Source organism: Heliangelus exortis, chromosome 18 (assembly GCF_036169615.1).
Source record: "Heliangelus exortis chromosome 18, bHelExo1.hap1, whole genome shotgun sequence".
Lineage (NCBI taxonomy): Eukaryota > Metazoa > Chordata > Aves > Apodiformes > Trochilidae > Heliangelus > Heliangelus exortis.
This window is the reverse complement of record NC_092439.1, coordinates 2,115,142-2,141,542: the sequence shown is the minus strand read 5'-3', so window position 1 is coordinate 2,141,542 and position 26,401 is coordinate 2,115,142. Positions and strand designations below refer to the sequence as shown.

Here is a 26,401-nt window from a genome sequence, read left to right as displayed (position 1 = left end):
AGCGCCCCCTGGCGGCCGCCCCATATTCCCCCCCTCCACCCCTCCCTCATCCTCCTCCCTCAGCACCGGGACGCCGGGATCGGGGACTGGGATCGGCGCGACCGGGACCTGGGATCGGCGGGACCGGGCCTTGAGGTGAGCAGCGTCCCGCTCTCTGCCTCTGTGGAAGTCCCTCGAGCAGCGGCGGGGCCGGGGCAGGCGGTCATCTGCAACCGCCGGTGCTGTCTCAGTGGGTCCCCGTCGCGCAGGAAGGAGCCGCGGGGGAAGAGGCGCCTCACACCTTGAGGAGCTCGGGCTGCCAGACCTTCAGGCCCTGCTCCAGTACAGCACTGGTTTTACTGGTGTCTGGCCATCTGTGAGGTGTCCTACAGCATTAGGTTACCCTGCAGCATCCCAGATGGTGTCTGTGCCCTGTGGTGAGGCAACTGGCCCGAGCCCATCTTGTCAACGTGTCAGCTCAACACCTGCACATGAATCTGTGCTTTGCTCTTAAGGAATATTAAGACATCAAGGTTCTTAATTTGCTCTCCTGAAACAGAAAAGTTATTGGTGTGCAGCTGGAGCCATGTCTTCATGTGGGTATGTCCTAGTAGGATCAGACCATGGATATCCTTGAAAGATGAGGGTACTGACAGCTCCTCCAGATTCTTTGTCACTGCTTTGTAGTCTCCTGTTATTAAAAGTAATAATAATTAATGTTAGAATAGCACTAATGAGGCAAACACAAGGCTGCTTATATCATCAGCCTTTATAGGGTGGTTCTAATGGTTAGAATCCACTAGGACTGAAGTTAGAAAGGTAGTGGTACATATACCTGGGAAAATAAACTTACTGAGATTGGTACCATTAAAAAAATATATATGCTTCATCTTAGGGTTATGTGGAAATGCCAGATTTTTTTTTAAACTTTCACTGGAAAGAAATATGTTTTCAGAGAAAATGTATTTTCACTTAATATGAATTTACTTAATTAAAAGGTCTTTTCCAGAATAAAAAAAACGGTTTCCTCTAAGACTTTCTAGGAGGATTCTGACTCCTGGCTTCATAGTAGGAGTACGGAAATTTTTGCCAACCTCAGGTCTTGCTCTGCCAAGCTCCCAGGTCTGTGTAAAGAATTCCCAGTGTTTCAGACCCACTGTTGGTGGTGGTCCCAAATGGGATGAGTCTGTCATGATCTTGGATACCCAGCCAAAAACTCAGGGATTTTTCTCTGGTGGTTCCTGTTTCAATCCTGGGGTTGTCAGCCAAATTTGCAGTCATGTAAAATGAATTGTTCATTTTAAGTCCCATAGCCTCTGGTGCCTTAGATCATGCTAATTAAAGGAATGATATATAACTCTAGAATTCCCTGCATCCTCTATTCTATGTGAATATTGAATAATATTGTATATTGTCTGATGGGAATGTGTTACAGATCAATTTTTATGCCTTAACACAGGAGCCTCTAGAACCCAAACCTCTGGCCTCATCTTCTCCTGAGCCACAAACCACAAAACCACCAGCTTCCAGCCATCAGCTAGCCCACAGAAATCTTGAGTGAAAATGTGTCAAACTCTAGATGTGATATACAAGGACAGCTCCACAGTTATCAAGGTTACTAGATATTTGTTTCTTTTCTTGGAGTTCATGGGCAGCCTTTCCAGCAGCCAATTCCAGCTGGGAAAAAAAAAAAAATTGCAAAATAGAAACTAAACACACACACACACACACACACAAAAACCTGAAACAAAACACCCAAAAGCAAACAAAAAAATAATCAACCTAAAATTGTAGCATTTCAATGTTTTACCCACAGCAGGCTTCACATTCTCCATCAAATAACTGACAGCAGCACCAACTCTGGAAATAGTTTAAGTTATCATGGCATTTTTTCAGCTCAGTCTAGACATAAAGAGTCTTTTCCACTTTAATATAGGAGCCTAATTTTTCTTCCATTATCACCAGTCTTGGAGCCCAAATGGCTAAATACATCTGAGGTATTCCTCAGGCTGAAAATTTCTCAGATTGCTTCATGCATCCCACATTTAATCTTTGAAAGATGACGAGGCTTTCATCATCCTTCATTTATTGTTACTTACTGAAAATCTACTGACATGCCACACTAGGGATCTTTGCCAGCAGGTGCTGAGTGTCTCTTGTAAATTTCCTAATGTGCAAGGATTTTTGGTCAGGGGATGGTCTAAATTTCACAAGATCAGCTTCCTAGTTGCCAAAGTGGACAATAATAAATGGCAAAACTAACTTTAAGGGGACTAGACAGCTTGGGGAATTGGTAGCAAGAAAGAAGCTGAGGTGCTGAAAATTTATATTGTTATTATACTATTACTATTGGGTTTATTCTTTACTGTAGCAAAGATGCAATAATGTCAGAGCTTCATAGGAACAACCCTGCATTGACCTTTGCTTGGAAATCTGATCATCTAAAATTAACCAGAGCACAGTGAGTGGCTGGAATAAAGGGCACTGAGGGAGGTAAGAAAATTTTAAAATGTGTAATGATGCAGTGACTTCAGTGAATCACAGAAACACAAAGCTAGTTCAGCAGCTTTTTGAAAGGTGGGGGATCTACATATGACCTCATAACCAAATCACTTTTTCAGGCTTCACAGGAGTGAATCTCAGATGAGAGGTGGAAGTTGACAGGGAGGTAGCTTCAGAGATCAGAGCCAGAATTTCAGTGAAACGTGTAGGTGAATGAACTAAATATTACATCTGAGCTTGTTGGACATTTTAGTAACAAATGGGGTATCTGTCAGAATACAGCTTCAGGCTGCCTTCTGACTGAAGGAAACAACAGTTTAAAAACAATCCCTTCCTTGTTACTGCCACATAGGCACAGCCAACCACAACACCACAACACCCCTCCAGAGTCTCTCTCCCATGTGGGTGAATTGGCCTTGACAGCTCCAAGGTCAAATGAATCAAAGGAATCACCAAATATTCAGCTGATGGACTCAAGTGGTTACAGCAGAAGACTGGAAGCAACTGGAGCTGGAATCTGCTCCCAGATTTTGTCCTTCTGTATCCTACAAGGTGCTCCACGTGCAGTAATCCAGGCAGGTCCCTCAACATGGGAGGGTACAAGCTGAATTTGAGCCTCATCAGTTGCCTAAGACTGTCAAAAAGCCACCACTGGTCCTCCCCTATCTTGCATGGTACAGCTTCAAGTCCAGGTGCTCTGTGACTTCAGGCTTGTCTTTTTTTTTTTTATCATCAAATCTTTTTGTCTCAGATTCTTAACTCCAAAATGGGTCTAAAGTATTTATGTATGTTTTGCTGAGTTTGGAATCCCACTTAGGGAGTAAATTTGAGAGACTGGGCTTTTTTTTTTCAGATTAAAAGCTCCATATTGACATGAACTGGCACACCCAAGTTTTGTTCTTTCCCAGAGCTGCTTAACTCAGAGTTGTTTTCCCTTCCATGTTATCTGCTTCCACTCTTTTTCCAGCTCCACACGCTTTCAGTTATTAGCTGAGACTGTTGACAAGGCAGCCAGGTAGCCATGGCCACAATGGTGGGATTTTTGGCTACAAACACCTGTGCATCAGGAGGAACAAGTCTGAGCCCAGCCTACATTCATCAGACCATGGCAACAATAGATGTCTGAAGTGTTGAGCTGGATTTGAGGAGGTAACACAAAGATAAAAGACTCCAGAAGCCCTTTGCAATTCCCTTAGTCATCCATTCCCACCAAAGGCTTCTCTTTTGAAGTTTCCAGGAGGCTTGGTACAACCTTTGGTCGTCCTTTTGGTCAGAGCTCTTATCTCTCTAGTGCAGACCCAGCCTCCATTTTTGCTTGTAGTACTCAAAACCAGTTACTACAGGATAAACAAACTGTATTTGCTGATGCATGTTCTCAGTTTCCTTATCAGCTGGACAACACGCTTCTTGTGCATGTTGGGTCAAACTCACTGCTGGTCCAGCTCCAAGAATTCCAGGGTGACTGCACCATGGCTCGTTCCTCACTCACTCACACCTCCTGACTGCAAAAAAATATAACTACATTTTCATGGAGCACTGTCTTCTGGGCCAACTGAGCATTTCCTGGTGTTGTGAAGCATGTTTGGGTTGATGATTGCAGATCCTAATGCTTGCAGGGCACTTGAAAGCATTAAATGGAACAAGGTACCTCTCTGCAAAATATGGTGATGAAGTAACTATCAGAGATCTCTAGGTTTATTAGGAAGCTTTCAGAGATCTGCCTGCTCATTAGCCTGGTACAAAGCAGCCCACAGCAGGAGAGAACAAGTGGCTTCAAACAAGGTTCAACTTTCTGCCAGTTTAATCTTCATCCCATTGACAGGCTTCTCAATCTTAATGTAATTACAGTTCCTTCAATGTTTTCTGATATCCTATCTCAATCTCTCTTTTCTGTGCCTTTTTATGGTTTCTTTTTTGTCACAGGCCAGAGGAATAGATCATTTTTTTTCCAGTGTCCATTAAAATTCCCTTTGCCTGCAGTGCAGAACACACTATAAAAGAGATGAACCTACTGCAGGTGAAATAAGCTGATGCTGCACAGGTCTTTTTCAAGCAACAACAATCTTTATAGATTATTTTTCCAAGTGTCATGAATCTCCTTCAAAGTCACAAGTGACTCTTATCAATTAATATACTGAAGAGTCTCAATTTCAATTCACATTCAGGCCATGCAGGGGCTACGCTCACCCCAGCAGATGCTCAAAAGCTTTGTCTTTCAGAGATAAAACATTACCTTGCATGTGCTGGGGGTGGGAAGGGAGAGGGGGGTGATTCAGGAGCAGAAAGCCATGTTAAAGTGCAGCACCTGAGGCCTTCTTGTTTTCTGAATTTACAGTCTCGAGCTGGCAGTCGTATAAATGAGTGATGCTCTCTGATGTTCTCTTCCAAGCAGGCTATGGAACTGGCAGGGAGTCTTTGGTTTTCTGCTGATGTGTCCAGAATCCAAATAATTTGATTCTTGGGTATAATGACAATTGGAGGCACAGTATTACCTTGAGAAAAAGAGATGGGAGAGACAGTTTCTCTATCCTGTATTGAATCAACAACCGATTCCCATTTACTCTCTCTGCTGAAAACTCCATTATGCAGGGTTCTTATTGCCCTTATTCAAGGGCATGGAATTAAAAAAGAGGTATTGATGGTAATGCTCTCATCTGCCTACTCTGACATTGAATAATGGGGACAAAGAAGGGAAATCTTGAAGGATGATATGCCTTTTAAAATACTGCTGATATTGAAAACATATAAAGGACAATGCATTTGAATATGAAGCTGATGAAGTCATATTCAGCAATACTGTGATTTTTGCTTATGCTCTTAAATCATCTTTGCTTTTATTTTTGCTATTGGTTGTGGAACATTTTATTTTCTTGTGATTTCAGGAGAGAGTCCTCACATACAAGAGATGAGGACGGAGGTGAAGTGTTGGTCACATGAATTCCAGAAAGAATCTCTTCTCTCTCCTCCTGGATCCACAAAGCAAGAGTTAGGAACCTGGTGGGGAAAAGCCCACCACCAGAACTCGTATGATTTTATAGTAATACCACTGCTCAGAAGTTGTCATTCTTCTGCCAGAAGTTGTCATTTTCTACTTCAGCTTAATGCTGAAACTACCTGGTGATCTTATAACAAGTGCTGGTGTAGCTCAGTGATTGCACTTATTTTAGAGTCAGTTACACCATCGTGCTGCAGGAGATCAGGATGCAGCTCAAAACCTCTTCCTAGCAATTCTGAAAAGTCAAACTTTGTCTCATCTGTCAAGGGGAAGCTCATTTTCTCTCCCACTGGCCCTCACACAATCAGGACTCAGATGGCTACCATGGTTTTCCTTTCCAGAGACCCCTCAGCTGGCAGCACCATCTGATGTAGCAGAGTTCAAGAAGAGGGGCTTTTGAGAGGGTGCCATGGCAGGGCATGATGACCTGGAAAGCTTTGAAGATGTCTGCCACAGAGCTCTTGCTGCTGCCTTGTTTGGTGAGGCAGAGTTCACTTTATGTGCTCCCATGCACCATCCTGAAGAATGATCTTCTCCCACCCTGCATTAGCATCCTGGATACATCCACCAAGCTGAGTAAACAGGGTTCTGAGGCTTCATCTCTAGCTGGATCAAATATTTGCAAGTTGTTGTTGAGGGTGAAGAGATACAATACCTTTAGTTTCCTTGGGTACATTGCTTTCTTGCCTGTGGTGGCAGGGATATATTTTAGGCTAAGAATTACAACTCTAACCAACAGCCTGTGGCCTCCAGAGGTCAGTATATCACTTGAGAAGGGCAAGATCCCAGAGCTCTCAAGCTCTACTTTTCAAGCATGATCTCATGATTAAGTTTCCCAACTTCACTGGTAATAAATGTAAAGCCCCTGACACTACTTGTGACAACAAAAGTGAGAGAAGAGATCTCAGAATAACCACTGTAAAATGTCATTGGCTGGTAGTGTAACTTGGATGAGGGAATCCTGAGGTGACAAGTTCATTGAAAATAATCAGACAAATAGGTGTTCATCTGCTTAATTTCTGTTTCTTTCACATTAGTACTGATGGGGTGAAAGGAAATGCCAGGTGTCTTCTGAGTAGTCCCTCAGACTTGTTTCAGCTGTGATATAAGCTTTATTTTTTTAATGTGTTTGAATACAAGGTGCAGTTCTAGCAGTTCTCAAAAAGAATAAGGTAGAACCAGTAAAAACAGAGATGAGAAACAGAGAGCATCATGGGTGTGAAAGAGCTTTCATAAAAGAAGGAACTTAAGACTATTCATCTCAGAAAAAAGAAGCTTGTTGGACCTTCCTGCAGGCTGAAAAGGTTTCATGTGGAGATTGCTCCCTGCTTGCCTAAACACCCAGTACTTGTCTCTATGGGAGTAAGATATCAAATGTCAACTTTTGCCTGACTTTTCAAGTACTTCTCAAGCTCTTTGCATTACTGCAGTGCTAAGAAATATGCTTTTGCCTAAGAAACAAATGACAGTCATTGCAGAAAAGGCTCTGAGCTGAATTCTTTCTAAATACTATCAAGTGTTTATTTGGTCTAGTGATATTATACTGAATTCAATAATCCAGAGCAAAATCAGGATGAGCTCCTGTTGCAGGAGACCCTAATCTTATATGATCTCTGAGACCAGATGGGCTCTGTCTTTGTTGTGAAGTAACTCCCAAATGTGTTTCTCTGTGGGCCACCAGCCTCAAAACATCCTCATGAACACCAAAGAGCTTCAGTGTCACACAACACTATCTAATTATTTCTCCTACAACACTATCTCATTTCTCCTTAGCATAAGGAACTCTGCAAGGCCTGTTGAGACCTCTGGTTCTCACATTACTGCTTTGAAACACAACCTTAAGTGAATCCAGCAAGCACCAGCTGTAGACAAAGTGTAGAAACCCTGCTACAAAAAAAGCAACAACAAAAAACCAAACAAAAAATCCATCCCAAGTCCATAGAAGAGAAGTAACACTCAATTCTTCTGTTATTTTTATTAAAGCTGCAGAGTCTTACTACACACAACAAATATTTTATCGATATAATCTAAGTTAATAAAATAGTTGAACAACTCTTTAGATTTATATTTGTATAGAAATGATCTGTGGAACATCTCATCCTTAAACAGCAGTGCCTGAAAACAACTGTTCAGCAGGTTCTTTTTAAAATAAGAGTTTGGGACTAGAGGATGCACTGTTCATTCTCAAAGAAAAGAAAAAAAATCCATGCAAAAATAGGCCCCACCCTCTTCCCACTTTATCTCCTACCCAAAGTGTAAGGCCATACAGAATGACCACTTAAGTGGTGGCCCCTTTCTTCCAGTATTCTTCCTCATGTCTACGTTAGGAGCTGTTGTCTAAACTCATAACTAAAACAAGACAAAAAGAAAATTCAATTGCACGATCCTAGTCTGCAGGTGACAAAGTCATGACTGCTCTTTACAGAACACCCTATGGGTTTTTTTTTTCCAGTTATTCCATTTCTTACCACTTTGTGTTTGTTCCCCAGCTCTCACCTACGTGGCTGCTGTCAGTTATTGTCCATACACCTCTGATAAGAGGAGTCAGCCTATCTACTATTGCTTCAGTCTCCCTTCTTCACCTAGGTGTAGTTTAGATTTTACAAATCACTGCCTGCAAAGGGCCAACTCCGTGGTGTTTTCCCTCCATTTTAGCCACCTCAAAGGTGATGATCTCCTCGCTGCAGCTCTGCATCGGTGTCACCCGTGAGATGTCTTTGATGGAGGCATGTCCTTGCTAGATCATTCCATTGATCTTAGTCCACTCGTAGATGTCCTGTTCACACACTATGTCTGAGTTGATGAGGAGGTATCTGTCCCCAACACAGAAATGTTTCTGGCAGGCAGCACATTTGAAGCATTCCAGGTGATAAACTTTGTCCTTCACCCGCATCGTCATCTCATAAGCCCGGATTCGCTTGTCACAGGAGGCACAGAGGCCATCTTGGCCAAAGAGCCTAAAACAACAACAGCAGAGAAGTAAGCAGAGTTCTTTGGTTGGGGAGATGGGAAAAAACAAGTCAAAACAAGAACACAACCTCATTGCCTTGATCACAGTCACAGGCTTACCAAGTTACGCAGAGGTTACTTGGAAAGCTGTCGAGCTCAACTCTACACAGTACCAAAAATTGGACTAGAACATCCAAGGTCCTCAACTAAAGTCAATAGAATTGACTTCTCTGATCAATGCCCTTTTCATCAGTTGCTGAGCAGCTTCAGGAGGAGTAAAAGTTCTCCAGATCATAACATAAAGGTGTGCTGTATCAGTACTTCAACTTCTGTATTCAATAGAAACTACTTTTCCATTGAGAAGTTTTGCCTATCTTCATCTGCTGCTATTGTAGTTTACAGAAAGGATCTGACACAAGGCAAGACTTCCCTGTCCTTTGTTGTTGCCTCCACTTTTGAGATTCTTTCCAACTCAAACATCCATGAAGTCACTCCTGCTGGGTTTCAGATGGATACATTCTAAGACCTTCTAGACACTTCTGCTTGCCCAAACAGTTTTTGTGATCTGAACTGCTCTTTAATCCACACTGAAAATCCCTGCTGAGCTCATGGGGGTGTTGTCTGCAAAGTACACATCTATTTCTTGTACAAAGTAGACATGTGTTGAATTTGACTTTTAAGTTTCCATTAAAAATCTGGAAAGAGTTCTTCTCTTTCTACTTCTTTCTCTCTACACTTCTCTTTCATGTGCTGTGCCTGCTTCATAGCATCTTCTGAACTGGAAAAAACGCCCACTAAATTGAGATCTTTGATGAAAAGTCATCATTTCCTTGGTCCGCCAGAAGATGTCAGTGTTTACTTCTGCCCATCGAAAGTAACACTAAGGTTACACAGAAGTTGCCATTTTTTTCAATAGTAGGGGAAGATATTACATGTTGAATTCCTAAATAAATACAATTTTTTTAATTTCGTGCAAGAATATACATGAATTGTATGGCCACGCTGTCTTTTCCTTCCATTTTAAGATGAAAAGGATTTGGAAAGGATAACTAATACTAGATCACTGCTTGATGATGTGGATGCAGAGTTTTTTAAAGGAGTCCCACTAGCAGAACTTAGTTCTCAGCTTCAGCTTAGCAAAATTCAGCATCCATGATAACTTCACCAGAAAAAGACAGGGATCAATCAGTGGATAAAAGGCAGTGAGTTCAGGTCCCAGGCAGGTCCAAGCATCTCCTCCTGAGCTGCTGGTACTGCATCAGGACAATGAACAGAACCCAGTTACCTTGGATACCATGTTCTTAAATGAGGGAACTAAATGATCTTTCCTCAGTTGCTGCTCTTGGCACCTGGTTTGATACACCTTTCAGCTCCAAGGCAATGCTTGGAGAAACACAGGACTTAGTAAAACCAGTCAGGGGAACCAGTTCATTGGCAGCTCAGGGGTAGTTGGCTGAAATTCATCACCTTTCCCCATTTCCACTTGCCAGAATCCCATGCAGACACTGAGGTTTGCCTAGAGCTATCAGGAAATGTCTGTGCAGACCAATGAATGCCAACAACCCCAAAGTCCTAAAAGTTCCTTCTAAATTCTTCATAATTTCAAATAATTCTTGGTGGGGTTTTTTGCACACAACATGTAGCAATGCTTTCATTTTCACTAAAAAATGCTTTTTTCCAACAAGATTTTTCAGATTTAACCTATAAACATCTCCTAAGTGACCTAATAAATGAAGACAATTTATGGATTTATCTGTAACTGAAGAACCCCAACAGAACCATAAAGCATGAACCCCAAAAATATACAAGGCCATATTGTGGCTCATATATTGTATAGGCTACCTTTTTGTTGTTGTTGCTTTTGGAGAACAAATCTTATGAGGAGCACCTGGGGGTTTTTAGCCTGGAGAAAAGGAGGCTAAAGGGAGACCTTCTCCCTCTCTACAACTACCTGAAAGGAGGCTGGAGTGAGGAGGGGTCAGTCTTTTCTTTGTAGTAACAAGCAACAGGACAAGAGGAAATGGCCTTAAGTTGCACCAGGGGTAGTTCAGATTGGATAATAGAAGAAATTTCTTCACTGAAAAGGTAATTAAGCACTGGAACAGGCTACCCAGGGAGTTAATTGAATTACCTTCCCTGGAGGTGTTCAAAAGCCATGTATTTGTGGTGCTGAGGGACATGGTTTAGCCACTGGACTGGGTAGGCTTGGGTTAATGGTTGGTTCTGGTTGGGTTGTGGTTGGACTTGATGATGTTAAAGGTCTTTTCCAACCAGAACAATCCTGTGATTCTGTCAAGCTGAGCTTGCAGACAGTGCTGCATTACAACTCTGCCTGCTGCCAGGCTTTACGTTGAAGAGTAATCCAAAAGGAATTTATGGACCTTTGCTCAGTAGCAGTACCAGCTGGGCGACTGAGCAAAGCTGAGCTGGTGGCAAGAAAGGGAGGGAGAGCAGAAGGAGTTGGGTGGCATACCTGAGATAGTCCCTTCTGCAGAGCTTTCTGCCCAGTTTGTAATACAACCTTCTCCCCACTTCTCCCAGCCTGCAGCCACAGAGGTCACAGCTGAGGCAGTCCTCGTGCCAGTACTGATCGATGGCCTTCAGGAAATAGCGGTCCCCGATGTTCTGCTGGCAGCCCCCACATGTCAGCAGGGAGGGGGGGATCTGGAGGACTTCATCCACTGGCTCCCTGAGGGAATGAAAGAATCATTGGAGAAGAGGATATGGACTCTGAAAGCATCCAAAGGAGAAGAAGGAGAAGGAAAAAGAAAGCACAAGATCGGTCAAGTTAGAAGAGGGATTACGTTCTCGTGGGGTTTTTTTCTCTCCTTGAAAAAATTGATCCTTCTAACATTAGAGGGAGCAGGACTTCACACTTCTTTTGCTTTAATAAAAAAAAACAGCTTTAAATTTAAGGAGTTAAAGAGTATCTCAAGATTTGCACATTAATTTTTACTTTTTTTTCAAAGAATAATGCATAAACATGACAATCTCTGTATCACCCATGTGTATTCATTACTGTAAAGGCATCTATGACTTTACTGGGACATTGGGATCTGTGTAGATGCATAATTTTTCTTCAACTGGACAGAAAATAAACTGCTCATCACGTGTCTCAATCCACACAGTTCTTATAAAAGAAACACCTTTCCCATAACATGATTCTTAGATTTCAAGAATGCACTTTTTCAAAAGTACAATCAAAAAGCTGCTGGGATTCACCATTTCATAGAAATGTTGGTTATGTCTATGCAGACTGACAGATGCCAATAACCTCAAAGTGCTCTGAGGTTTACTGCATTCTTCACAACCACAAGTTATTCTCTTTTGTCCAAAGCACACAGCAATACTTTCATTTCCATTTAAAAATGCATTTTTTTTCCCAACAAGATTTTTAGATTTACCTTTAAACAACTCCTAAGTGACCTATTAACCTATTAACACAGACAACTTCTGAATTTACCTATAACTTACTGAAGAACTCCAGCAGTACCATTAATCTTCTGTGCAGGAACACCAAAATATATGAGCTCATATTGTAAATGTGAGCTTGCAGGTGTTAACTCCAGTGCCTTGGGGAAGCAAAGGGAATTTCTGTCTCACCAGGGGCTAAAGGACTAGAAAAGGCTCTTGAAGGATTTTACATGCAGCCAATTTCCCGTTGGGAAATGTAAATTTGAAGACTAAGTCTGGGGGTGTCATTTCTCTGAACATCATGAAATTAATAAAGACAATAGATGAGGGTGTTGCCCAACTGGTTTAAGGTTTGGGTTTTTAAAATTTTACCCCATTTAACTGCAGAACTTCTTTTTTTTCCTTCAGCTAAGGGCATGAATCCCCTAAGATGGGGATTCAAGACCCAGGGAAGTTCATAAAAAGACCATTGGATCAATCCTTTAAGCACTGTCTTAATTTTAAACCCGTAGCTAGTGACAAGAAAGATGTATCTTGGCACATTCATGCTTTGCTAGATGATGATGCAAGGTGCTCAATATCTGGTAGAGTGGAACCCCAGAATTTTTCATGTTATTGGGTTCTCATTCTACCACCATTCCTGTTCTGTCCTCCCTTAGGTTGTTAGGAGACCTGCACTGATACAGAAGGATCAGGCTGCTCTCAGTTTCCAGCAGGCAACAGGAAAAAAATTATATTAATATTGCTTATTTACTAGGTCAGCAGTTTTCTGGGCAAAAATTACTTTCTTCAGTGGACAGAAATGACCACTGGTCAAGAATTTCTGTGCTGAGAAACTGACCCTGCAGTTTTCATTTAGGCAAGATGAACCCTGAGGTATTATTTGATTAAATTCTCCTCTGGTTTTCACTCTTCGAAGTTTAAACTGCTGTGCCCTGAAAGTTGTGTTAATGTTCCTCTCCTACCAGCTCTCCATCCTCTGAGTTTTCATTAATCACAGAGAACTCAGGATGTGATTAGGCCCTCATTTCTCAAAATTTATTCTTTTTGGTCCTTTTCCTAATGTGTGGGCTCCACTCTGACAAGTTCTGAGAGCCTTCTGCTAGATAGAAACAGGCATTATTATCCTTTCTTATCCCTTATTTGAAACTTCAGGTGCACCCCAAAATATTCCATCTGATGGGTGTTCAAGGAATCCCAAGCCAGGTCTCTCAAAGCCCTAAACTCCGGAACAGCCTGGAGGATGTTTACACTGAGAGAACTGCTGCTTTATGCATTAGTTTTTTGATCTCTAAGCCAGCAGTCAAGTCCCTAGAACGCAAGGTAGGGAAATAAATAAAGATTAATGAAACTTGGTTGTTGAAACCTGGACGTCACAAACCTCGGAGACTGGATTATCATTTCTTTATAAAAAGGGATAAAATAAGAGAAGATGTAACATATAAAACATCAGGTGTGACATGGAATCAATTGATTTAATCCCCTAAAGAAACAGTTCCCATGTGTTCACTCAGGGCTTCAAGCAATGGCATTTTCCGTATCTCACAGGAAATAAGTCATGAATGACTCAAGTTTATTAAGAGTGATGTTTTAAGTGCTATCTGAAAAAGGAGATTTTAGAATTTTTTTTTTCTTTTCTCTCTTATGATCCCAGACAAGGAGAACTGCAGTTCTTACCATGTGCAGGGCTGAAATGACTCTGTTCTGATGCAGAGTTACAGTGCCTCTGCTGAGAGCTGTGGAGCACAGCCCAAAAGCCAGGAGCAGGACAGGGGGACCTGGTCCCTTCCCCGAGTGGGAAGCCCAGGGAGGGAAATTCTCATCTTCCATATCCCATCAATCAAGCCTTTCTCCGTGCCCTTTTGCAGAACACCCTGCCCCCACCAAAACAGTTTTTACAAGCCCTTGAAAGTTTCATTCTGAAAATGTGGAAGTTGGGCACCCGCAGATAACAGCTCTGACCTTCCACTACAATCGACTAAAGCGAATCGAGCAGACCAAGGATGGGGCACAGAGGGTCCCTTCACATGACAGTCACCTTCAGCGTTGGGAAGCGGGATGCTCTCCTTCTCCCGAGCCCTTCCCAGAACCCCGGTCTGGGATGAGCGTGTGGAAAACGCCCTGCCCGAGGCTCTGGGGGTTGTTTGCGGTGCTTTGCCGCCTCTCTGCCCCCGGAGCCTGTTCCCGGCTGGTCTTTCCCACAACTTGGGGGGCTCTCATCTACCTACAACCTCCCCAAACCCCGCTGCCAACATTCCCCCCGGGGGCCGCAACAGAGGAGGTGGCGGGGGCTGGGGCTGCCCGGACACCGGTGCTCGGTGCTCCCCGGTGCTCGGTGCCGCTGCCTCCTGTGCCCGCTTCCCCCGGTACTCCGTGCCAGGTGCCCCCCGTGCCCGCTGCCTCCCGGTTCTCGGTGCCTCCCGGTGCCCGCTGCCTCCCGGTGCCCGCTGCCTCCCGGTTCTCGGTGTCCCCCGGTGCTTGGTGCCCGCTACCCCCGGTACGGCTCCGCCGGCACGACCAAGCGGGGACTGGGGGACGGGTGGTGGTGATGAAGAAGCGGCGGGGGCCGATGCCGAAGTCCGCTCCGCCAGAAAGGGTCTGCCGGGCACACAATGCCGGTGAACTGGCTCCGGTGGGGAGGATGTGAGCGGGCACCGAGAGGCTCACGGAGAGAGAGAGGGGTGGGTTGATGGGGTGGGAGCCGGGAAGAAAAAAAGGCCACTTACTCGGAAGGATCGAGGCTTTTCCTCTCGATGGCCGATGACATTGGCAGGGATTGTTCCTTTGTAGCGTGCCTGTGGTGGGATCTGCCCCCGCTGCCCCCGCACAGGCTGTCTGCTCTCGAAGCCTTCTCACCAGCTGAGTTCCCCCTCCGCCCCCCAATGACATTCACAGGATTTCCTCCTGCAATACCAAAGAGAGAGAGAGAGAAAGAGAAATATGGGCTGGGGCTGCTTCTGCTGCTCCACCACCACCGGGGCTGCGGGGCTCCCCGCCGATTCTCACCTCCCATCCCCGCCGCGCTCCTCCTCCTCCCCGGCCGGCGGAGCACCTCCCGCGGCCGCGGCTCCGGCGGCGGCTCCGGCTCCGGCTGGGAAGCGGCTGGTTCGGCTGCCACCGCTACCTCAGCCCGGAGCTCCCTGGGCTGGGCTCAGGCTCTCTGCCTGGGCAGCTCTGAACATGCTCTGGAGCCCGGTGGATGTGCTGCAGATGGGGAAAGCAGGAGCATTATTATTATGATTAGTCCGTGGCTCAGCCCCGGGTCTCTGGTTTCATTTCCTTTTTCCTGATCACGATTCAAATACAATAGAAGGAAATCACACTTAAAGAGACAGCTGCCCGTTTCTTAACTGGACTCCTGGGGATTTAGCAATACAAACAGCAGCATCACGACTCGTTGGGTTTCTTAAAGAGACAGAGCTGGAGCTGCCCGGAGCCAGGGCTGGGAGCTGACGCTGCATTTTCCTCTTACAAGGGCATTTAAGAACACTTTCTGGGGGGACAGGGGTGCTCAGGTAGGTAGGCAACCTGAAAATAATCCCAAGAGCTGGAAAAAGCCAAGTGCCTGGTTCTACTCAGCTCCACACAGGACCAAAGCAATCGTCACCAGTCTCTCTCCTTCTCTTCCATGCACATGCCCACACAGACGTCTATTTTTGTACAGTACTTTGGAAAAAGGAAAAGAAGCTAAGTGTTACTATTTTTCTAACCAGGATTCAAACTGGTCAACTAAACTGTGTTTCATGTACATCCCCTACTGAACATTTACTGGGGTCTCCTAGACAATCCCTAGTTCTTGGCAAGCAATATAATAAATTTACATCTTGTCACTGTTTGATGTTAATGAGCTATAAAAGCCGGAGAGTACAAAGTATCGACTGGTAATTAATCACAGAGAAGCTAAAGATGGGAACGTCGTGCTCAAATATCTCTTATTTCCCCTCCCACCCTTCCTCCTCTCCATCAGCACAGCACATCCCGGAAAGGATGGATTTACAGTGCCAGGGTGAAGACTATTACAGCAATCCGAGCATTTCCCAGTCCCTGTGGCATCAGATACTGGGCACTGCTGGAGGCAGAGTTCTGGATGAGATGAACTGCTGGCCCTCTTAATTCCTTTCAAAAGAGTAAGAAAATATCTGTTATAAAGCACTAGTGAATAGTAGAAATACTTGACTCCTATATTAATTCTCAGAAGAGAAATGTATTTGATGTCTATTTTTATGACTACAGTCTATTTTTTTTTTCCAGCTTTTTGGCAGCTAGGGATATAATATCTGCAATACATTAATGAGCCCGATTCAAAGATCAGGAATGTCAGCAGAAGGACTGTTATTCATTTCAAGGGGCTTTGAACCCAGCTCCCACAATACTTTAGAGCCATCACTGGTCATTATAACACATCTTTCTTATTCTTTAAAAACATTATTTCCAATGTATTTCAAGCTATTACAGTATGACAGTCACTCTTACTTTGGTTAAAGGAAAAGACTCTTATGTTATGTTATGTTATGTTATGTTATGTTATGTTATGTTATGTTATGTTATATTATGTAGACAGGACTGAACTATATGAAGGCTATTTAATTTCTTATGTATTTACACTGTGAACAGAAAAGTAAAACATAAACCTCTCCAGAACTCTGAATAATTAAACTATTGCAATACACCCCATATTCCCCCTTCCTCCTGCCTCAAACAAACAAAAAGATCTTCTAGGAAGTTCGTTGTTAGCTTAAAAAAATTAAAAATTATACTTAAAGGTGGATAAAAATATGCATAAAGACTTAATCTGCAGGAAACTAGTGGAAGAGCATGTGATAAAGATGTTAAAGGGGACAATTTTTGTCCATTTTATTGTCTTTTTTTTCCAGTCAGATCCAGAACAAATGTTCCTAATATAAGGCAGATCTTTAAGCACAGTATGTGTGATACTGCAGGGATCACCCCATGATCACACCACCTGTCCCCTCACCTAAACCAACTGTAATTAAAACTGCAAGATTATTTCTTGTTTTCTCTCTGACCGATGCAGGTGAGATGACAGGCAAAGTCATGAGCTAAGAAAAGTGAAAAAAAGCACTCAATTTGCTAGTAATAGCATAATAAATGTGTTGCTCCATTGTGCTTAACAGGACAGGGCTCCAACTTGGTTGCTCAGACCAAGAGTGATCAGAAAATGTGACATGAGTATTAATGTTGTCAGGGTATCTTGAAAAAAACACAAAGCAAAGACACCAGGTAAAACCATGCATCAGGCTGGGCTTCAAACTAACCCAAACCCTGCCTTTGCAGGTGCTACAGTGGCAGAAGATGAACAGAAGCTGCCAAGAAGCTGCTGTCCTGGGCTCATGGGTGTAAATCAAGCTGCTAGGGAGGGTTTGCCCCAGTGGCATTCTGGAAGTGCCTTTTCTTCACATTCCTGTGCTGGATTTGCAATGAAAAACCCAGCAAGAAGGTCCTCATAATGCTAACCATGAGCTGGATCTTCTTGCACCTTTGAGGATCATAGAAATAGACTTTTCTGGGACAATTCCATTTTTCTTAATTAGGTTTACCTATAATAAACTCTCGCTCAGGACAGTGAAATATGATACTTCCAGCTGAGAACTCTTGTGTCCCACCAGGACAGATGACCACTAATCAAGAGCAACTTCTTTTTTTCACCTTCAGCAATTCCCTTAATACCTCTTTGCCTCAATTTTCCCATCTGCAAATGTTTACTTCCCTCAGCAGAACTGGCTGTTGATTTACTTTTGCCTCCTGCTGAATAATGTTCCTTAAGACAAAGCTTTATTCAGCGCTAGAATAGTTGGTGCCGACATTTCCTGCACAGGGACAAAAAGACCAGCACTATTTTTAGTGAGGGCTTTTCTTTCCATTGTCCCTTTCTCTCTGAAGCTGTATTTTCCAGCACTTTTTTAGTGCAGCTTTTTTTTTTTTTTTTTTTTTTTTTTTTTTTTGTGTTCGCTGATTGAAAATCCTGAGGGATGAGTTTTGGTTTCAATTAACTTTTATTAATAAAGATCACGCTACAGACTAATTCTTGCAGCATGGTTGAGGTCAAATCTGCTGTTATTAACTGCATTTTGCATTCAGTGCTTGGAATAATGGGCCACAAATAAGTTGGCTGGACTTTTTTAGGTATTTCTTAGTAAGAACATTTGCTGTAAAACTGCGTCGTTTTTATGAGTGCTGTCACCTAAAGAAATAGCTCAATGTGCCTGTTTCCAAAAAAACATCCTCTCCTGGGCTCACTGAGTATTTTCAGCTTGGTTTTGGAAGCCAGAGGATCATCATAACCACTCGGTCTCAGGTTGCTCCTACCTTTATTTCTTTAATATATCCTGGCTTTATTCCCCCTAGAGCTTATGGATACTATTGAAGTATTTCAGGTCACCCTCATTTAGGGAATTCTGTGTTCAGTAAGATTAACTTTGCTGCCCTTAATAGCCAGTAATGCTGGTTGCCTAAAATGCAGTTTATGAAGATTGAAGTCTCTTCATAGAGAGAAGAATTAAATCTCAGCAACGGTGGCCTAGATTTTCTGTTAACGCTTTCTGTGGGATTGAAAAGCCAGGACCATGACTAATGGTGAATGATTAACCTGAAAAGTGGCAAAAAGAAATAAGGATTTCTGTAATTTGGGTTGTGTTCTACCACTGTCCCACCATTTGCTGTAAAAAAAATTACTGCTCAACTGCATTCCTCAGTTTACCTACTTGCAAAATGGAAGAATCCTCCTCCTTCCCACCACACACTGGACTGGAAGCTTTGACATGCCAGACCTTTGGATGAGACTCTAAAGACATGGAAAGTTTGGGCTGGTTTGGATTTTTTGAGCACAGATTTGACACAGGAGAATAATTTGGACCTCTGTTAAAGAACACAGAATACTTGAGGAGGACAATAAACCAGCTACTGCTGAGGACATTTGATGATGCCACTGGAGATTCAAGGCCAGATCAATAGTTACCTAGATTGCCACATTGTAATATTAGCAGCATGAAAACTACCACATAATTAAAAGAAAACCAAAACTATTTATTGCCTTTTCAGGGATCTGGAAATGGTTTTTAGCCAGTAATTTCTGTTCTTCTCTGTGCCTCCTCGACAAGCATTGGGTTTTGGTTTGTTTTTTTTTTTCATGCTCCTAGCTAGCCTATTCTCTAACTTTCCTGAGGATTGAAGTGGTGATAGCAAGGCCAAGGAGTTTTCCCTTAGTGATGACCACATGCACCAACTTTAATGTACTCTGGAGGGTTTTGGTTAAGTATGATTCAGAGGACACAGACTCCTGACCAAGGACATACTTCTCTTTTTGGGGGTTAACCTTTCCTCTGATTTTGGAAGAAAATGAACCAGAACAATAAAAACCACACTCAGAGTGAGGTTTGCCCTGGGTCTGTGAGGTCCAGAGGTTAGATAAAAAGCCTGCTGCATAAAGAAGTCTGAATAGTTACAGAGTTTTGTTTTGCCTTATTTTCTTCAACAAGGAACAAAGATGAAAAAAACCCCCAACACCCAACCCAGCTCTGTGTTTATAGTCAGCAGAAATCTCTGACTGGGGGTCACACCATGGATGATGAAAAGTAAGTTACAGGTAGTCAGATTAAGGGACACTTGACTGTAAAAATGTGAAAGATTCCCCCTCCCCATCTCCTCTCTCTTCTTTTATTGATTTCCTTTGCTCCTATAAAGCCCTTGCTGCCTTGCACACAAGCCAGATCCAATTATCTTGTCATGGTTTTCATAAGGTTACTTCTCTACAGTCAAGTCCTTTCAAGTGATTTCACATTTTTCCATGTAAAATACTGGGAATCTCCCCAGTAAGGCTCTGGGGATAGTTTTTCATTTGGTATCCAATATCTCATCCCAACCTGGAAGCGTCAGAGGAGACACAACAAGGAACCTAAATGGGGTTTGAGTCAGATCTGCAAATTCTTCTAGTTTAGAAAATAAGCAGTGGCTGGGAAAGCAATTCCCTCTGGGACGAGTTCAGAGGGAGTCAGAGACCATGCAGAAACCAGCTGAGGCTTCCCTGTTTATATATATATATATATATATATATATATACACACATACATGTAGATAGATTTATACTTATATTTGTATATATATATATTTGCACATGCAAGTCTCTGCAGTGTGTATATAATTACTCCTCTGTGCATATGTGCATGGATTTGTAAACACACAGGGATGCATACAGACTTGTAAGTCATGTAGTTTCATATTTTGCTGCTTTCCAAGCTGTTTCCCAAACAAAAGGAGCTTTTCAAGATAACCACTGGCTCTAGCCAACACACTGTTTCATGTTATCATCTGAGAGAGCCAGCAGGCAGATGTCGTAACCTTGGCACTAGCTGGTAATGCCCCAGAAAGTCTCTCATCATTCCAGGAATACATCAGTCCTCTTGGTCCCCTGGTAATGTTGTTATTTCTGCTTTTAATTCCTTCTGGGGCTTTAACGTGCAATAAAGCAATTATCTTCCCAAATGAATTTAAGAGGAGGTACACCTAATGAGGAAGTCTGGAGTCACCTCCTTTACATTGACCATCCTGGTGCCACCAAGGAGGCAGAGTGGTCTAATGAGAAGGCAGCAGATAGGAGAGATGAGCTTTGCTTTTCACTCTGTCACTGAGTAGAGAGCTGTCTTAGGCAAGACTTTGTGTGTTTCACTTTTTCTGTCTTTATCTTCCAGCCTCTGAACTCCAACCAGGTGAATCACCACATTTTTCTGACATTTCTGGATGTACCATTGAGTGGCCATGGACAGTGAGACCTCCTGCTGTCCCACCCCAATGCACATGCATAACAACCCCAAAAATGCATGACCTAGGGACTATGCTTCATGTGCAAGTACCACAGACCTTCAGAAAAAAATTCCCAGAAGAAAACCAAACATCTCAGTTCACCATTGTTCCACCAACTCAAATTAAAAGTGTAGAAGCCATGTTCACCTCTTCATTTCACAAGCTGTAGCTCAGCTTCAAATCCCAACACTGACTTTTGCATATTCCTTATAGAAATTCATCTAATGTGCTTCATACTGTGAGTCTGCCCAAGTTTCATCCATAGATTGGCCTGCTGGACCACTCCATGTTCACTCATTCACTCTACTTCACTTGCCCACCTTCAGCAGATCTTCCAACACTCCTCAGGAATGTCCTCACTTGGAATATCCAATGCATCCTTTAAATCATTTCCTTCTTTTCTATGTAACAAGGTTCTGTTATAGTCAAACGAGCCACCTAATTATTAACTTTGACCTTGGGAATAAAAAAAAGCTGAGTGCATTTAATAGTAACTCCTGTGAGCTGAGGCAGCTTTATAATTATGTTGCATAATGTAGTCATGAGAAGAGGGTTACCAGGGTGATAATGGTAAACATCAGCCTTAATTCTGTCTGAAAAATAACTGGACTGCTCTTCCTTTGTGGCTGGGGGGAGAGGAGAAAATTGGAAGGGCACATTTCCAGTTACCACGGATGTTAGTGAAACATGCTGCACTCCACTCTTGGCCAAATTATTTGCTACCTCTGCATGCTCTGGCTCTGAATTGTCTAGTGTCCTCTCTATGCCAGAAAATTCAGGGGAGGCTCAGATTGGATGTTAGGAAAAAGTTCTTTACAGGAATAGTGGTCAGCCATTGGAACAGGCTACCCAGACAGATGGTGGAATCACCCTCCCTGGTGTTGTTAAGAAAACCTGTGTGTGTGTAGGACTTGAGGAGGTTTAGTTGGTTAGTGGTATTGGGTTGACAGTTGGACTTGATGATCGTAGAGGTTCTTCCCAAGCTTAACACCTAACCTAGTTTCTTAGCCCCTTTTGGGATCTTTCAACTCTGACTTCTTACATTCTGACTACTTAAATTCTCATGATGAAGCTGCAGCTTCTCTTCCTGGTCAGCAGGAAAAAGAGCAAAGCCTGACAAAGTTTGGGCCTGGTTCTCTGCATTTTCTGCTCCAGCCAGAGGCTCTCTGCAGATATTTCAGTCAGAGAGTTATTTATTTTATTTTATTTTTAGGTATATTTAAGCATGCATCTGATCCCACGACCATAGGGGCTGAACATTTTTAAATTAAACTCTGGTTTCAATCCCTCATTGAGTCAGTTGCAGAGTTAACTCAGTACAGTGACACATAGGTGCAGCAACTGTATGTGTATCATATACGTATCAGTTGGCCTTGACTGACTTGGTCACTCTGATGACTTCCACCAAGGTCTCAAGGTGGAATTATTCAGCATCTCCAGTTACTATTTCAGTGAAAGCAGTGTTAGAAAGTTGCTTATGTTTTCCAACAGGGGTTTTGCCAGCTCTGCTTTATTTTATCTTGGGAGAAGCAGACAGAGGCTGACACAGGAGGTCCTGATGGATCTAGGTGTCTGGATCTCAACTGTGCAGCAAATAGCATTGGGATTGCTGGTGGTGATGTGATACAGTGAGAGAACTGGAGGATCAGTGGACAAACCCATGGCAAGTAGACCCTTTCCAGTGCTTGCAGTTCCTGCATCTCCCCCCTTCCAGGCAATTTGTGAGCTCAAGCCTCATTGCCAGGAGACAGAGACCTCTTTTTGGCAGAGCAGCTGGCCCATCTGCTTCTGATTGCTTCTGGTGCCAGTCAGACAACTTCTTCTCTGCTGTAGCTTTCCACCAGCTCTGGGTAACCTCAGCAGGATCAAGCTGTGCTGGTTGTGAAGCCCAAGCCCTGCTAGGCTCGGCCAGCATCCAGCACTGCAGTGTGGCTGGACTCTCCCTCTCTGTTCCTCAACAGATCTCTCTTGGTGTCGAGCCACACTCGTTGGCACAACCACCTCCTTCAGAGCTGCTTTCTGCTACCCAATTAGAAGGCTGTCAGCAACAAGGCCATCACTCCTCCTGCAGCTTCTGACAAGCCTGGACATGGCTGTGCTGCTGCAGGAGATGAAAGGAGCTCGTCCTTTGTATTACCCAGTGGCTGTGTGCTCGCCAGAAACTAATTCCTCTTCCCAGTGAATGTGAATGTGGAACAACCAATGGGCTCTGGGAGCCTGTCTTCAGTCCTTATTAAAAGCAACACACTCTCTAAAGAATGGAGCTGTCTAATACACATTTCCCCCTGTTTCCCCTTTCCCCAAGCTTCAAGAAAGTTGCAGTTCTGAAAACTGGAGACTTGGGGGGGTTGGAGGTACTTTCTAGTAGTCACAACAGGGCTGAGCACTGGGCATCCCAGATTCTTTGTAATGATTCATTTAGAAGTGAGGGTGATTGCATTCACTCTCCAACAATTGCTTTCTGGGCTGCACATCCTCTGAAATGGAGGAAGGGATGGGTGTGTGATGCTTTTGCTTCTAGATCAGCAGCTCTGGGCTGGTAGCAACAGAACCTCTGTGTGCTCTGAAGGCTCTTTGGCAGCCGGCGTGAAATGAGTTGAATGACAACCCCGTACATTAACTTTACCACTGAGCATAAAGATTACTGGGCAGTACAAAAGAAATGTTGCTTTAATCTCCCGTGGCTGTAGGGTGGTGCTAGGATTTGCCAGGCACTGGCAGAAGGACTGATGGTTTAGGGGGGCCACCAGAACTTGACAGCATCCCAGGGTGCACCTGAGACTGCACTTGTCCCATTAAATTCCAAATTCTGGCTGCATTCCATGGTAAACCTGACTGATGGAATAAGTAGAGCTGAAACCTAACTAAAATACTTGATCACCCTATAAATTCCATCTAACTCCCCAAGAAGAGGAACAAACATACACACACCTCTTAAAGCTTGTAAATTCACTTAGCATTGAATAAAATGTACCTACTTGCACTGGTGGTGTAAATCTGGAGTAATTCCATTGAAGTGCAGGAAATGTAAGGTCAGTGGAGCTGACTAGCATTAAACCAGCATCGTCAGGAATCATTTTGGAGCTATAAAGAATGACAGATAAACGTCCTTTGAATTCCTGACCCCACTAGGAAAATGAAATACAAGATGTGGAAACTCTTTGAAACAGACAGAAATGTCTCTGCCTTAGATCTCTCTCCCTTAATCAAAACAAGGCACTGTAATCAGCTCCGATTCTAGGTCTATCTGTAAGGAACAAAGCAAACTTAGAAAATTAAATCATTTAACACATTATTTCCTTCCTCATTTCGGCGCCGATTGAGTTTCTTGCACAATTTCTCCCCCCATGCCCTGCAGCTGGGCTGTTCTGCACTGTGAGGGCTGTGGGTGCTGTTGCAGGGAGGCACCCAGTGTTCCCATGGACTGGGGAATGGCAGCTTTGGGAGATTTCCCGTTGGACTTCTGGATTTCCTCACTGCCTTCCTGATGTCTTATTTCCTTTACTACCTGCTAGGTAGGGACTGACCTAAATGGGGGAATATTTGCCTGCACTGTTAAACCTTACCAGCAAAATACTGGTTTTGTAGCCACAGATTATACCTTAAGCATTTTCTGGAGGAGTTTCTTCCAGCCTTACTCAGGGTGAAATTTTGTGTAATTTTGGCAGGGTGCATTATTCAGTGCAAGGAGCTCTTGCCAACACTGCAATGTTGGCTGGGCTTCATTTCTCCTTCTACCTCTCCTTGAGGCAGCCAAAGTTTGTATTGTAGTCTGTTATTGATAAAATTTATTTTATAGGTTTGGGTTTTTTCCGGTTGTAGATTTATTTAATAAATTTACAGTTTTGTTCTAGGAAGATTTTTATACATAGAAATTGCTCAGGGAATAAGGATATTTTGGTTATTTTACATAATAGGAACTATAAAAATTACACAGCCAGCGGCCTGGGTAGAGAAAAGATATTTCCAAGGTGGGATAATTCCAGTATTTCAATGATGGTTATGAACAACATTATAGTTTGCAAGATCAGCATAATTTTCTGTATTTTCTCTGCAGTGCCCTGTGGGTGTTGTAGAATTAATGGCCATTTCAGTCATTATTTAGCCATGGAAAAGACATCATTTTAATTTGGAAGGTGGGATTAGCTTTGCTTTCCCTGCAGGTACATTCTGCATTATTGCTTTTGCGTGACTTGTTTGAAGTTTTTATCACACTTTGTCCACTAATTGATTCTTTTTTCCATTTTCTTCAACCCTCTGTCTAAAGCTTCTGCGTTTTCCGGAATTCACCGAAACACGAATTTCTGGCCAGACAAAAATCACCCTTGACGGGAAAAGCTGGATGCTTGGCCTCAATATCTTAAAGGTTTTTTCCTTTCAAAGATTCTATGATTCCAGAAGCACCAACTGTAGTTTTTTGATCTATTTCTATTTCAAATAGATTTCCTGTTAACTGTGCCCACAGGAAAGAAATGCAAATCTGTTGTGTGCCGGTTTCTTGACTCGAGTCCCTTGCATTCCAGGGCTAATAATAAGTGATGATTTTCAATTGACAACTTGCTTCCTCCCTGGTGTCGTTTAGGGAAAGTGTCAAGGAGAAAACTGTCAGGGAGAGAAATAATAATAATAAATGGCTGCTGGCCTGGCTGGGTTTCCTGCAAAGGCTGCCTGTGCACAGATGGCTTCCTGCGATAGCTCTTCCCGGGCACCGCAGCTTGCTGGGTACGGACTTGAATTTATCAGCAGTGAAGGTTTGATGGCTGTAAAACATCTGCAGGCTGGAGCTTAGGCTGTGGTTGGGTCATGCTGGGCATCTCAGACCAGTATCAGAAAAATAGATGAAATATTGGCCCCTGAGTTTCTCTGATTTCTGGCAGGACAGAAGTGTTAATGGTTTAGAGCTCACCGTTGCTGTATTGATACAGGATGGATATGGAGCAGTAAAGTGAGGTATGGAGTAATCAGGTACTTTTTTCCAGGGGCCACACAAGCAGAAGTGGACTATGAATGATGCCACTTCATGTGATGTGGTAGCCAATAGCTTATATTTTTTATTTCCACTACGGTTTCCAGGCAAACCTGTTTAGATGAAGGGAAGTAGCAACTACCCATTACCTGAAGGGAACCTACAGAAAGGCTGAAGAGGGGCTTTTCATAAGTGTCCAGTGACAGGACAAAGGGAAATGGTTTTAAACTGAAGAAGAATACGTTCAGACTGGATATTAGGAAGAAGTTCTTTAGTATGAGGGTAGTGAGACTCTGAAACAGACTGCTCAGAGAAGTTAGGGATGCCCCCTCCCTGGGTGTGGTCAAGGCCAGGTTGGATGAGGTCTTGAGCAAATTTACTCTGTCTTCATACACTCCTAGCTTGCACTCACAAGCTTAGCAGTAGCTGTTGTTCTCCTGCCTCTTGGGTAAGGAAGAAATTGTCTTCATCCACATACACACATTTTACAACTCCAGTCCTACTGTGATGCTTCTGCTACAGCTCAGAGAGAAATCCTGGCTCAGAAAGACTTTTCAAACCATGCTGCTGGTGGTCCTCTGCTTAACAGCTCTGCAGGATTCAATTCTTCTATGTGAAAGCTGATTTCACAGTTTTGGAGTTTAAAATGAGTTCAATTGTGCTCTGGTTACACCTTTGGTAACTCAAATATAGAATTTATCCTGATATTCCTTCTGCAAGTGAGTATGTTTCATTAATGCTAGGACAAGCGTGGTCTTGTGCAATGAAAATGATTGGAA

The 26,401-nt window shown here is 43.2% G+C and overlaps 1 protein-coding gene and 2 long non-coding RNA genes across 5 annotated transcripts in view; 2 read left to right on the top strand and 1 right to left on the bottom strand.

The window, feature by feature from the left end:
* The first annotated feature begins 12 nt into the window (after positions 1-12).
* On the top strand, positions 13-11,531 carry LOC139804863 (uncharacterized). Of its 2 annotated transcripts, none has more exons than XR_011729577.1 (4): positions 13-135; positions 1,439-1,593; positions 2,351-2,686; positions 10,967-11,531. It is a non-coding gene; the product is annotated as an uncharacterized lncRNA (long non-coding RNA). The 2 variants fall into 2 exon arrangements; XR_011729578.1 differs by lacking the exon at positions 13-135 and adding an exon at positions 143-625.
* Positions 4,135-5,629, top strand: LOC139804866 (uncharacterized). The gene is made up of 2 exons (XR_011729582.1): positions 4,135-4,319; positions 5,364-5,629. It is a non-coding gene; the product is annotated as an uncharacterized lncRNA (long non-coding RNA).
* The window catches only part of LMO2 (LIM domain only 2), a 40,593-nt gene continuing 21,628 nt past the window's right edge, over positions 7,437-26,401 (bottom strand). Inside the window, exons 4-7 of one of the 2 annotated variants that reach the window (XM_071762577.1) lie at positions 14,846-15,043; positions 14,566-14,743; positions 10,899-11,114; positions 7,437-8,433 (exon numbers count right to left, since the gene is read on the bottom strand). In XM_071762577.1, the coding sequence (XP_071618678.1) occupies positions 8,214-8,433; positions 10,899-11,114; positions 14,566-14,743; positions 14,846-14,852 (621 nt within the window). In that variant the 5' untranslated portion in view covers positions 14,853-15,043 and the 3' untranslated portion in view covers positions 7,437-8,213. Of the gene's footprint in view, positions 8,434-10,898; positions 11,115-13,295; positions 14,438-14,565; positions 14,744-14,845; positions 15,353-26,401 lie in introns of those variants that run through there. The other variant, XM_071762578.1, reaches the window with a different exon arrangement.